Below are 13937 nucleotides of genomic sequence, written 5' to 3' on the forward strand. Positions count from 1 at the left end.
ACATCAGGGCAAAAAGTTTCCAGCAAATTGGCAATTTATCAAATCATGTCGACACATAGGTGCAGTGAACCTGGGGCTTGTGTGTAGTTGAACTCCTTTGTGCGACAGAGTTTGTGCACACCACTGATAAAAAGTAATTGCAAATAGTGAGATATGTGTTATATCTTATTTTTTCATGTTTAGCTCCTACAGGGACACAACACTATTTCCCCTTTGTTTATATTGTTTTTTTTATCAATGTTATTGTCAATTTTAAGAAATGTTGGCAATTGATTGTTTTGTTTTGTTTGTAATGTTAAAACCTCACAACACTGCATATGTTAACTTTGGTGTCCTTTTAATACTACCTTTGCAATGGAGATAAGTTTTGCATGTGTGTGTGTGTGTGTGTGTGTGTCAAGAAATTAAAAGCACGAAAATTCTTCCAATCAAGTTTTACAAAGAAAAAAATCTAAACCGGATGTTGTCCTCATCACAATAACATATTGTTAATATGGACTATAGCGACAGGTTTCACCGTTTATTTGAAGATTATTGATCATTTCCACCTGGTTTGAGTGTTTTTGTGTCATTGTGTTGTCATTACAAAATGTGGTCCTAAACATGTTCCGCTGTAGCAGGAACTTTATTATGATTTTTTTGTTGCTGTTATACTAATATATATCCAATTTTCTCCTTTAAACCCACGTATAACACGAGATAGAAAAAGTAATAAGATTATCGATAGAAAATAGACAAATATTACGATTATTAATATTTAAAAACACACACAAGTGATGAGACTATTGTTATAATGAATTGACAAGTTATACAATTATTAATACATAAAAATAGACAAGTAATGAGATCATTGATGTTATAAGATTATATACACACCTAGTAAAGTTGGTAAAATCGTGCACGGTGATATGATATATTGCACGACATCATGTTTTGTATTCATGTGTGATCTTGGTGGAGGTGAGCTCGGGTCACAGTGTTATTTTGAAGGATCACCGGATGCAGTGTGTTTACTGTGTGTGTGTGTGTGCGTGTGTGTGTGCGCGCGCGTGTGTCTGGGCTCCGGCAGATGTCAGCGGGTTTTTGCGGCTCTGTCATCGGAGCCGCTCGGTTCATCGCTGCCCCCTCAGACGAGCCGGACCTGCTCCGTCTCTCCACGCATCAAAACATCCGGAGCAATGTCGGATTTCGAGGAATTTGAGAAGCAGCTGAGCCAGAATCGACAAGGTGAGAGTTGGGACCACGGACTGAAAACGGCTGCTTGTCGGCGCTGAAGCGCAGATGTGCTGATTCTTGAATGAATGAATAACGCGTCCTGACAGCGGCTGTGACTCAGCTCCTTTCCCTTTTCATGTCAGCATTAATTCACTGTCTCACCTTCACCCACACTGTCTCCACACAGCCGCCGGCTCCTTTTTACGCACTATTCCAAACGCAGTCCGGTACCGGTGTGGATTTACTGCGCATTCTCCTGCGCGAGACGACAAGATACGAAACTCTATTTACATTTTGCACCTTCTTATAATATCGTGCTCTCCGACAAGGATATTCACGTTGCTAAAAATGACCCGATGACATTGTATGAATCAATTTCATGTAGCTATTAATTCGGCATCCATTACTAAAGGTTCATTTTCAAATTAATTGCACTTCTCTGTCATCTGCTCAGTGTTTCCTTGTTACAACACATTTGGTCACATTAGACTGCACTTAAAACAAAGTTGATGATGTTGATGGGGAACATTTTTATAAATTTATTATTATTATTATTATTATTATGAATAGTAGGATTTGGATTTGGACCAAATAGTCAGATTGCCAGATTCTATGGTATAATAATGGTATAATCCCTTCTGCTAATATTTAATATCAAAATATTATTTTAAAAATGAATAAAAAAACAGATAAGCAACAAAGTCTACTGTCTATAATAATAGTAACTTTATTTATAGATTTATGTATTCAAGTTTTTTAACACAAAGTACAAAGTGCGGCACAACAGAAAAGAAATGGTTAAAATACAGACGCATACAGAGGGTTTTAAAGCTTCTACATTATTGCATTGATTATTATTATTGTACATAATTAGTAGTAATAATCTTTATGTGTGCAGATTTATTCAAAAGTTAATCTGCAATTAGGAGTCATAGTGCTTCATGTGAAAACACTGAACAGATGACAGATAAATACACAATAATTCTGTGGGTTGAAGGAAAAATCATATTCTTATTTTTATTTAATAACTTTTGTTATATTTTATTTTGTAACATGTGATGAAAATGTAATATTTTCAGTACTTGGGCTGTTAGATCGATGAAAAAGTCTTCCTGGGCTTTCGAGAAGTGTGCTAGGCATTTTTATTCCTCTGCGGATATTTTAAAGTACAGGCAATTGATAGAAAGGCAACAAATGATAAGGTAACACACAACACATAGAAGTTCACCAGTGAGAAAAAAATAACCCAAACACTCGTTTAAACCTCGACATTTAATCAAAGCAGAGCTTCCAGGTGCAGGGATCTGATCTATAACGAAATACAGAGTACCTCTTATTGATTTGATAAAAGGTCTCACATCTTGTTCTCTCTGATATTTGCTTTTGCCAAGAAGTGAGGCCACGTTCAACTGTCAAGTTTCTCAAAGAAATATGAAGCAGCTCAACACAGGGGAGACTGAAGGGTGTCAGAGCTTCTCTATCTTTTAGAATAATGTTTAAGTGTTTTAAAACCCAATTAAAAACACATGAATGATAACTATATAAATGAAAATGTTCATCCCCTGAATTGAATATTTGCAGCCCAGTATCCTTTATACAGTAGTACTCACCAGAAAAATCTACATAAATTATAGGCTGACATACAGGCTAGTAAATATTGCTTGCTGCTGTCCTTTAATGATCACACAGAGCGAGAAAGAGAAAGACACAAAAAGAAGAGTCGCAGTGGATCTCCGGTCCGAGGCGACAAACACGGCAGCTGGAGCAAAGACAGAGGGAGCAAGGACAGAGGGAGCAAAGACAGAGGGAGCAAAGACAGAGGGAGCAAAGACAGAGGGAGCCGCAGCCGAGAGAAACGAAGCCGGAGCAGGGACAGGAAGAGCCGGGACCGAAGGAGCTCGTCCCGGGACCACAAGAAGCACAGGTCAGCGGCTGAAAGCTGCCTCATGCCGCCCATACAGCAGCAGCAGCAGCAGAATCACAGAGTTGCAGATGCACCAGGCAGGATTTTAATGGGGAAAATACACCTGTCTCAACATGAATCACACACTGGGTCCATCTATTATTTACTGAGACTCAAATACTGTGTGTACCTATACTGTGTACTATAAGTCCATGTACTATGTTCCTCAGTAAAAGTAGTTCTTATTAAACCTTTGTCACTGCAGACTTATAGAAGACCTCATAGAAAGGGGACCACAGGTGAAACTGCTCACTAGTTTTTTATCACTTGGGGGCTGCAGAAACACAACCTATTCAACACTAATATCACCTTTTAAGCACTTTTTCTTTATTTACACTTCCTCCCTCTGGTGTATCGCTATGTTTTGTCTTCACCACTGCCTGAGGGAAACATCCGGGTCTTGAGCTGCTAAATGCTCCAGAACTCTGTGTCTGTCACACACTGGACTTTAAACTGAACCATGAGAGCTTTAAGAGTAAACCAAAACAGTAAAGCCATACTGGGATTCTGAAGCTGAAGGAGCTTTGGAATTCAGCCTTCGTTAATTATCCTTCTAAAATTCTTCTAAAAATATCATGTTTAAAACAGATAAACAGTAATGGCTGTCAAATACATTAGAAATGTATTTGGATTTGTGATTTGGACATAGTGTATAACTTTTCTTGGTGGACAAATGCACATAAACTGACTGCTGACTTCTGTTATTTCATCCTTTTGTGTCCAGTCACTCTCCAAGGCGAACAAGGAAGAAAAAGACCTGCAAATACTGGGACGTGCCTCCTCCTGGCTTTGAACACATCACACCAATGCAATATAAAGCTATGCAAGGTACTTCACATGTTCTCTTTGCTTGTTCAGTTGAGTCAGATGTATTCAGAGCTACACCTACCAGCACTTCTCTTAGGGGCTTGCATACATTAATGTTATTTTAAGCTTGTGGGAAGAGCTGAACAAGTCTCTAGTCCTGATTCTAAACGGGGAAAGTTTTTATACATTCAATTTTTTATTTTTTTCTTGCGTGGTTTTCTTTCTACATATTTTGGAGCATGGCTAGAAGGGAGCCTGTGATCTAAGAATGTCATTGCCAACGACAGCTGTATGTAATTGTTGTGCACAAGTCTTGAATTTGTTTCAAACTTAATATACGTTCTGGCAGTAATAACTAAAGTCGGAACAAAACACACATTTTATATATATTTTTTGATTAATTTTGACTTATACTCACTGAAGATATTATTATATCCACTGTCCTTCATGAATACAAGTTAATTAATCCACTTAGAAATCAATGAAAAAATATGTAATTGCTACAATTTTATCGCTAATATCGCTAAAATGTTATTGCTACTATCATTACAATGTTATCACTACTATTGCTATAATGTTATGTGCTATGGCTACAATGTTATTGCTGCTATTGCTACAATGCTATCAGTACGATCTCTACATTATTATCGTCACATTTTATATGCATCATCTAGTCACTAGTCCCCACAAAAAACTGTTAAAAACAATGAAAATAAATAATACTATAAAATAAGAGGGGTTAAAGGTTGTAGAAGGTAACAGTTCTGCTCTCTGTTTGATTTTTTCCTCAGCGGCCGGGCAGATACCGACAATTGCTCTGCTGGCAACATCCACCACCACTGGAGTGGCTGCAGCACCGACACAAGTGCCCCTAGTTGGGAGTCAGATGACAAGACAAGCCAGACGCCTCTATGTTGGAAATATTCCCTTTGGGGTGACTGAGGTAAAGTCTCCAGTTACTCTTCTTTTATCTCCAATGACTGTGATGTTTTTACCCAACACAGATATCTTCATGTTGCATGGAGTCCCGTCACGTTGTCTATGTTTTCTTTCTTCGCAGGAGTCCATGGCCGAGTTCTTTAATGCTCAGATGCGACTCGCAGGCCTTTCACAAGCTCCAAGTAACCCTGTACTCGCTGTGCAGATTAATCAGGATAAAAACTTTGCTTTCCTTGAGGTTCGTGTTCCTGACACAAAAAAAAAACTAGACTCTCATAGAAATCCAATGAAAAACCAAAACAACAAGTATTTTCTCTGTGTAAGCTGACTTTCTTCCACCGCTGTCTAATTATCAATTTCAATTATTCCAATTATTTTCTCTATGAGTAAAGATTGTGTTTGTGTGCCGCTTATGTACTGTTGTGTACTTCACCTCTTGCTCACAAACAAACATACAAACTAACAGACAGGGGCAAAAAACGTAACCTCCATGATGGGGGGGATAATAAAGTTTATCCATTTAACACTTGTCAAAACCATATGTTACATCAATGGTCTACAAATCTAAACTAACTTGCAAACAAACAAACACACACATGCATACAAAGTGTATTCATCTCTAAAATAAACAGACAGTAACTGAGACTTGCTGATGCTGCAAAAAGTTATTCTCTTTCCTGCCTCTTTCACACGATATTACACATTTGCATCGTGTCACTGTGAGGAACCTTTGCAGCAGAAGTCTCAAAGCATTGTTTGTTCTTTATTTCTAGTTCCGGTCGGTAGACGAGACGACGCAGGCCATGGCCTTCGATGGAATCATTTTCCAGGGTCAGTCTCTGAAGATTAGACGACCTCACGACTATCGACCTTTACCAGGTATCTCAGAGCAGCCAGCGTTCCATGTCCCAGGTTTGTTCCCGATGGCTTTTTTCCCCCGGCCTGCAGTAATAACAAGTTCTGTTATGGGATGTAGAGAACTTTAAATGGAGTTTTAACCTTTACTTTCTTCCCTCTGTTTAGGTGTCGTCTCCACTGTCGTTCCTGATTCCCCCCATAAACTGTTTATTGGAGGCCTGCCCAACTATCTAAACGACGACCAGGTATTGAACTGAAAACTGACTGAACTGGTGAACTCATGTTTCCTCTTTTTATTTTCTCTCACTTGCTGAATTTTCTTTTGTCACACTGAAACAAGCACAAAATATGTTTTTTTTATTTCTTTATGACCTGAAAAACCAAAACTATGTTGTGGTTACAAGCAAACATGCGAAACAAGTCAGATTATTGAATCAAAAATAATAGTATTAATGCAAAAACATAATAATTTAACACAGAATAAGGAAAACAGATAGGGCTTACTAATTAATGACTTGTTTATGTGAATATGTTTCCTATATTGTAAAATACTCACAATGGACGACTTCTACAGATAAACAAGCTATTTTTCAAAATAAATCTCAATAACACAGATCAGATCTTACATGAATATTAAAATAAGGCTTTTTGTGACTTGATTATCTGAGTAAACCTGCCTCATGTTAAGCTACTCATTTATTAAAGGTAAGAAAAGTCCAGTAAATTCACATGAGAGGTCGATAAACTGATATATAGTTATTTCTGTGTGGTATTTAGGCCTGAATGTTTCATTGTCAAAGAAAAAGTCCACCTTAAAGAAATCCTCTGTAAAATGTCATAACAGTGATATAATTATATTTCTTAATTGTATTCAGTGAAAATGTTATTGAAGCAAAAAAATTATAATAAGTTTATCAGTGTAAAAATCTTGATTATCAATCACTAAGGTGATTATTACCACAAACAGTGTTTTTTATTACTTATTATACTTTATTATTATCACGAAGATATACTTATTGGCCGATTAATCAGCTGTGGAAGTAATCCATAATTGCAGACCTGAGTTATTGTATAAACAGCTTATACAAAGTTTGTCAAATCTAATCGAGCTCAGACATTTTATTGTGATATTTATTTTTATTTTATTGACTAAATGACTGACAGATCAAGTGATACCATAAATACCATAAATATATCAATAGAGAAAAAAATCATTGCCAGTAGGGGGAGTCAGACCAGTTTGATCAATCAGTCCATGTCAGGTAAACCTTTACAGCTTTACTTGTCCAGCAGAGGGGGCCGACAAGTAGATTTTCTGAATGTAAAATGTTTCATTCAATACATATCTCAGATCCAATTATAAAAAAGTTTTCAGTCTAGATTTTAATCTACGAAAAAAAAGGACTATTGACTATAGACCGTAAATAAAGATGGACGACGCATTTCGACTTCCTTCCACTGTACAAAAATGAAGCCAAAATATCCTTTATACAGGTGTCGCCATCTTGTTCGTGGAGTGAAGCCTGCTTAGTATCGCACTCAACCAACCAGTCTCAGCTGTCAATCACGTCTCAGCCCTTTTATTTCATCAAATAATTCATTCAAACCGAACCATCTTTAAGAAAAAAAATATGTTATGCGTACTTTGACTTTTAATTTAGTCCACGTCCCATCTGCTAACATGTGGGAGGCACTGTTTATGACCTGAACTGCAGCCAGCCCCCAGGTGATGTTTTGGCTTAATTTTTGGAAGCTGTCATGTCGTCCATCTTTATATACAGTTTATGCTATTGACCAATATAATATCAGTTTTAGCCTAAAAAATCCTCATCTAATCAATTCTACTCTGCACCTACTTTGAACAAGCATAGTCTCTGTCAGTGGTGGTTATTGAAATGCATTATGGGTCACAGGGTCACAGGCAGTATGAGAGAAAGGGGATGCAACATAATGTTATCAAACAAACATAAATACAGTGTACGTTGGAAATTGATCCAAATTAAAAGTACAAGAGAACTTGAGGTTGGACTTTTTCATTTGAGAATATGAACATTTACAGTGAATATTTGCTGACAAGTTAAAAGACTTGGAAACTTCTGCAGAAGAATCAGTTTGACAGTCGAGCTCCATCGTGTATTACACAGTGAATTTAATTCTAACTGTCACTTCTCTCTCATTAACTCTTAATTAGTTTACAGAGCACATGTTGCCTGATGTATATATTCACTAACTTATTATTATTTTTTGAATACTTGCAGTCACTTCCACTGCGTTGATACTCACAGCTCTTTCATTTTTGTTCCCCCCACTTTGTCCCCAGCTAGGGGCCTGTAAGATCGTTAAGTCTGCGCTCATAATTTGTTCAGTAGTACTCATCTACTGCTGCCATGCCAACATGTAACACAAGGCAAGTAAGACATTCTGGTCCTCACACGGATACACTTCGAGCCAGCAGGCTCCCTTACTGGCTACTTGTTTTCTCCCATCATGCTTTTGGAGCGCGTTTAGGACCCCGGGGATGTAGTTGTTGGTGGTGGTTACTTTTGATGGGGTGGGGGTGTATTCATTTTTAAATGTAAAGGTAAGACTGTACGACTGTTCTGATGCAGTTACAAAGTCAGTTTTTAAACTACTTGTGTTGAGTTTCTTTTTTCAACATTAAACTTCTCAGTTTGTTCTCATATTATATCTCTGAATATGAGACGATTATCTGTTTATTCTATTCATGTGTAAAACTTGGAATAAATTAGGGCTGAAACAATGAGTCAGTTAATGAAAAAGTTAATCAATGTAAAATCAAAGCAACACTATGCAACTTTTTTATCTTAAACCAGCAACTTGATCAAAATGAGTTCAATGGTTCACTGACTTGAAATAGCGAGAATGTTTCCTCTTTCATTCCCACTCCTCACCCTGAATGTATTTTTTCTATGTAACTCTGGTGAGTGGGTACAATCTCCTGTGATAGTCTCAGCTTCGAATGTCAGAATCAGGTCCAGCATAATGCTGGACTGTAGATCAGTTAAAAGACTTCAAAGTAATTAAAAAACAGCGTCTATCTCCAATATTCAGTGGAGAAACTTTTCAAATGTGAAGAAATAAACACAGCGTTTGGTTTCTCCTCCAGGCAGCCTGGGGCCATTGCTAAAATGAGTTATTCATTCAGTGAATGGAACTACGTAGACAATGCTCCACTCAACTCATTGATATAATTCATGGAAACCATTTCATTGCTCAGACAAAGAGCCTCATAGAATTAAAAAAAAAAAATTCCATCCGCTTGACCATTGTTTTACAAAATATCTCGATCCAGACAAGAACAAAAAAACGACTAAACGGTCAAACAAGTATGCTGGGCCAGTAGGTGGCGATAAAGTCCACATCAATGATACGTCAAATACCAGAGAAGAACTGCTAACCAAACGTTGAGAAACCGGTATATAACCGCTATGCTCTGTTTTACATATTCACATGAATACACAGAATCTGCACCTAAAAATCTCAGTTTTAGTGACTTTAAACGTTGTCTGCATGTGGACGAGATCGAGGCCCAGAGGAAAAGTTTCATAAAAAGGAGCTAAATCCCCACATGCGGGTGATGGTTGCTCAGTAAAAGTTACATAGTGTTGCTTTAACTGACAACAATTCTTATAATTGAGTGTTTTTACAAGCAAATTTACTGATTCCAACTTCTCAGATGTGATCTTTGTTGGTTTCTTAATAAACATAATAAACTGTGGATCTTTGGGTGTCAGACCACCGGTTGGACATTAGAAAAATTTGAATTGCAGTTGTAAGGGGCATCCTTTAAATACAGACAAAACAATGAATAATCAAGGAAATCTAAAAAATCTGCTGGTTGATAATTAAAATAATCATTAGTTGTAACTTTATTGCTGATGACGTCATTTTTATCGTCAGGAGTTCATTCTGTTAAACTCAGACCTCAAAAGACAATTATAAACCCTTGTTATTCCTCTGGTTCTTTTTAGAAATTAGCCTTATGATGCAAAATCTAATAAATTTAATCACACACATTTTGTCAAACACAGTGCAGGTTATATTTTCAGTCCATTCCCTGTTATTTAATTTTGAGTATCAAATGGACATTTAGAATTCATTCTGTAATATAAAATATTATGGTGACTGTGACTTATCAGTCTCATATGTTGCTGTCTGACTCTTTTTGTGCAGGTGAAGGAGCTCTTGACTTCATTCGGGCCCCTCAAAGCGTTCAATCTCGTGAAGGACAGTGCCACGTCACTGTCAAAAGGTTACGCCTTTTGTGAATATGTCGACATCAGCGCCACTGATCAGGTAACGAGGGTGTGGGGCTTCTCTGAGCTCATTAACTGTGAAGTTGAGCTGCTGCCCAGAAGCCTCTGTGTGTTCTCTATCAGGCCGTCGCCGGGCTCAATGGAATGCAGCTGGGAGACAAAAAGCTGATCGTCCAAAGGGCGAGTGTCGGAGCTAAAAACGCCAACCCTGTGAGTGATATATATATATTTTATTTTTCACACATTGGCTTTTTTGTCTGTGACTATTCAAAATGTCCTCTGTTGAAAAAAGTAAAGAAAGCTTGACTGTTATTGGATTTGCTGCCTCCACTATGTATCTTACAGACAGTAATGTCACAATCGCAGGTGGCGAAAGTGAAAGGTCAAAGGAGAAATTACTACTTCTACTATATTAATGTTAATTCACTCCACTAAAGATTCAGTGTTTTCTGGGGAAAAATTTATTTAGTATGAGACTGAGTGTGGACTATAATGCTGTTATTCGTCTGAGCTGAATATGTGTATGTCTCTTCCTTCACCCGCAGACCTCCATCATAGAGACCCCAGTGACCCTGCAGGTGCCGGGGCTCCAGAGGCTGCAGAACTCTGGGTTGCCCACGGAGGTGCTGTGCCTTCTCAACATGGTGATGCCCGAGGAGCTGGTGGACGACGAAGACTACGAGGAGATCCTGGAAGACATCCGCGAGGAGTGCTGCAAGTACGGCAGCGTCCACTCCATCGAGATTCCCCGACCTGTCGACGGTGTGGAAGTCCCCGGCTGTGGAAAGGTCAGACCTGTGTTAGTACAAATATTTTAAATTTTTAGTTAAGACTTTGCCATCTCCAGGACATGTGGATCATTGTCAGTTTGTCTGTTTGGATTTTGTAAAACTACTGAACTGGTTTCCATGAAACTTGCTGGAATGATGTGACAGGGGACAAGAGAAAACCTTTTTGACCCCTTTCTTTGACATTTTCACGGATTTCCCACAGAATAATTCATGGTCTTTGATTTAAAAAAACAGGCACATTTAGGTGACCGATATCTATGAGTGTGTGAAATTTCATTGGATTTTCAGGAGACTGTTCTACTAAGTGACATTCTAGTATCTTCATACATCTGAAGTCGTGCTCTGATCCTCGTACCTGTTGATTTTAATTTCAGATCTTTGTGGAGTACGTCTCTGCTGCCGACTGTCAGAAAGCCATGCAAGCCCTCACCGGCCGCAAGTTTGCCAACAGAGTGGTTGTCACCAAATACTACGACCCTGACATGTATCACAAACACGAGTTTTAAAGCACAGGCAAGTCTGACCGAGCATATCCATCCTCCTTTCGTAAATTTCGGTTCCTTTACTCTGAATGATGTGAATGTGTCCATAGAGACTGGACCTTGAAAATACATTTTATTACATCTTCTACTCAACAAACTGCAGTTTGTTTCTTCAGTCCTGAATATTTAACTTCCAGCTTTAGCCTAATACCCCTGCAGTGAACTGAACTCATCCTGAATTCAAAAAAATCTAATCGTCTACGTTACATTTGCAGTAGAATGAATGTGACATGTATGACATGTAAACCTGAACTAATACTGCCTGACGATGCCAGAGTCGCTGTCTATCAAGTATGCACTATATGAGAAGAAAAAAATTCCCTCCTGAGCACAAACATTTATTTCTCTTTTAGAGCCAGACTTGAGAAGTCATCCTAATGTTAATTGTGAGGTTATGATAATTTTCTTTTATTCATTTTGTAAAATGCATTATTTTCCTCTTTACATGATATATTAATGCTCCTTAAACATATATGTTGCTGTTACCTGTGCTCACATACTTACATAGACCAAATGTCGACTTGTCCAAAGTGAGAAGAAACAGCCTCAAAGGTCATTTTGTAAATACAAAACATTAAAATCTAAACATAATAAATAATATATATAACTTTGCACACTGGAAGCTATTTCAGTTAGAAAACTACACTAATAAAATATGAATCGTAATATTTGAAAAGACTTTATCTAACACTGTTGACTGTTTTTAAACCCCTCCCCCAAACAGTGATTGTCCAATCACAACTTATCTACCATAACAACAAGCGAAGGCTATATAAATGCTAAGTACATGTTTTATTCTAACTCACTACAGTCATTTGTGCTGTAGCTTTTATGTCACAAAGAATCACAATTAGCTGTTTTGTTTTAACCCACTGTATGGTAACTGGTCCTGGGTGCTTAACTAATCACAGTGGGTAGTCGTTTTTCAACCAATTCATGAGGCAGTGTTGATGTTAGCTTAACTAGTTTGCTAGCTGCTGCTGAAAAAAATCTGACAGTCACAGTTTCAACCAAAAGAAACTGGCTGAATAATTATTAGCTGCTTTTGTCCACGTCTGTCTTAAATCAATGAGCCTCTGCAAGCAGAGAATTTAAACTGTGAATCTGCCACATTATCATAGTATCTAAGGAGGGCGGTGCTTCATGTGAGACCGAAAAGTTGAACTCTCACAGAAAAAGTAAGGGGGTGGGGGTTAAAAAGAGTTGATAGTGTCTCTTGAACCAGCAATAGTCAGTTTGTTGTCAAACTGAGATAACAAATTTGTCTTCATGGCCTCATTTCAACAATACAATATATATGCATTTTGTAATGCACCTTTACGTTTTGTAGATAGCATAGTAAATACATTTTTAAGCTTTAGTCTTTATGTGCGGTTTTGCACCTGTTGAAGAAAATAGATTAAATTAAAGCATAATTTATAATGAAATATTAGTCTGCTTAATAAAATACACTATCCATACAAATACATGATGACTTGGTTTACAGCAACCTATCTGCTCTGTTTTAAAGTAAACTATGTTTTCATGTAATTAACAGATCATATCAAAATATAATAAAAACTACAGTATTTTATACATTTTTGGATGACCAGAAATTTTAAATCCTTTTTGTTTGTACGATCCCTGCCACTGCCACTGCCTTGAATAAATGTGTGCATCCACTGTCAGCCTGTTTGTGTCATATTATTCTAACTCGTTTTGTTTTACTTTTGACATTAAATTAGTCAAAGGTATTCGTCATGGTTCTTGCAATTTTTTATTTTTTTTTCAGATCTAGCATTCTTTTGTCTGAATTAAAACAAGACAAACTTGGTAACAATGTAGTGCATTTTAGGCAAACAATAACTTTTACCCCTATGAATGCTGTTTTGTTTTTAATGAGACTTTGTGTTGTATAAAATATAAGACACAGGCCTTTTTGTTTGTTTGTGGTTTTGTTTGTGTGTTGAGGTGGGGGAGTTAACTGTTAAACCTGTTTGTTTAATTTTTAAATAAAAAAAATTTGGTTTGTTTTTCTGTTAGTGTTGGACAGAATAAAATAAAATAAAATAAATTATCATGTAGTTTTATTTGAACGTATATGAGTATTCACTTCCCTCCAGTGGTCACAGTGAAGAACTGCACCTTCATAAAATTCGAAATAATAATGATTAATACTTGATATAATTCTATTAATTCCTCATAATATTAGGAGAAAGTTATTGTAGCCTAACTGTTGCTTCTTTTTGGAAATTAATGTGTTAGCACAGTGATTATGAACCTGATTTTCAATAAAAAATGTCAAAGGAGAAACAGTTACAATATTTCAATAGCTGAGTATCTTTTGTTTTTGTGTTTTTAATTAGGCATTCAGTTCAGAAAAATGCAGTACATGTATTAAAGTATTCATGTTTTTAATCATCTCAGTCATAATTCACACCTCCCTAAATTAACCCCTATAATACATGACCATGACGATCTGTTGGCTTCATATGCTTTTACTTGTTTCTTATACCGCCTATATATTTACATAACAGATACATTAACTGTTATATAAAATGAATAA

The 13937-nt window shown here is 37.0% G+C and overlaps 1 protein-coding gene across 2 annotated transcripts; it reads left to right on the forward strand.

The window, feature by feature from the left end:
- The first annotated feature begins 1048 nt into the window (after positions 1 to 1048).
- Positions 1049 to 13110, forward strand: LOC117766493 (splicing factor U2AF 65 kDa subunit-like). Of its 2 annotated transcripts, XM_034593556.1 has the most exons (12): positions 1049 to 1227; positions 2905 to 2975; positions 3036 to 3139; positions 3903 to 4006; positions 4777 to 4928; positions 5046 to 5162; positions 5698 to 5836; positions 5948 to 6027; positions 9977 to 10099; positions 10183 to 10269; positions 10605 to 10858; positions 11225 to 13110. In XM_034593556.1, exons 1-12 carry the CDS (start codon positions 1179 to 1181, stop codon positions 11454 to 11456), a joined length of 1512 nt encoding a protein of 503 aa, XP_034449447.1. In that variant the 5' UTR covers positions 1049 to 1178; the 3' UTR covers positions 11457 to 13110. The 2 variants fall into 2 exon arrangements, with proteins under 2 accessions (XP_034449447.1, XP_034449448.1); XM_034593557.1 differs by having other exon boundaries at positions 2905 to 3139; positions 10605 to 10847.
- Positions 13111 to 13937: the final 827 nt, after the last annotated feature.

This window comes from Hippoglossus hippoglossus, chromosome 8, assembly GCF_009819705.1.
Source record: "Hippoglossus hippoglossus isolate fHipHip1 chromosome 8, fHipHip1.pri, whole genome shotgun sequence".
NCBI lineage: Eukaryota > Metazoa > Chordata > Actinopteri > Pleuronectiformes > Pleuronectidae > Hippoglossus > Hippoglossus hippoglossus.

Coding starts and splice junctions, on each gene's coding strand:
- LOC117766493 (XM_034593556.1), top strand. CDS start 1,179: ATGTCGGATTTCGAGGAATTTGAGAAGCAGCTGAGCCAGAATCGACAA. Junction 10,100..10,182: donor ACATCAGCGCCACTGATCAG/GTAACGAGGGTG, acceptor GTTCTCTATCAG/GCCGTCGCCGGGCTCAATGG. Junction 10,859..11,224: donor TGTGGAAAGGTCAGACCTGT/GTTAGTACAAAT, acceptor TTTTAATTTCAG/ATCTTTGTGGAGTACGTCTC.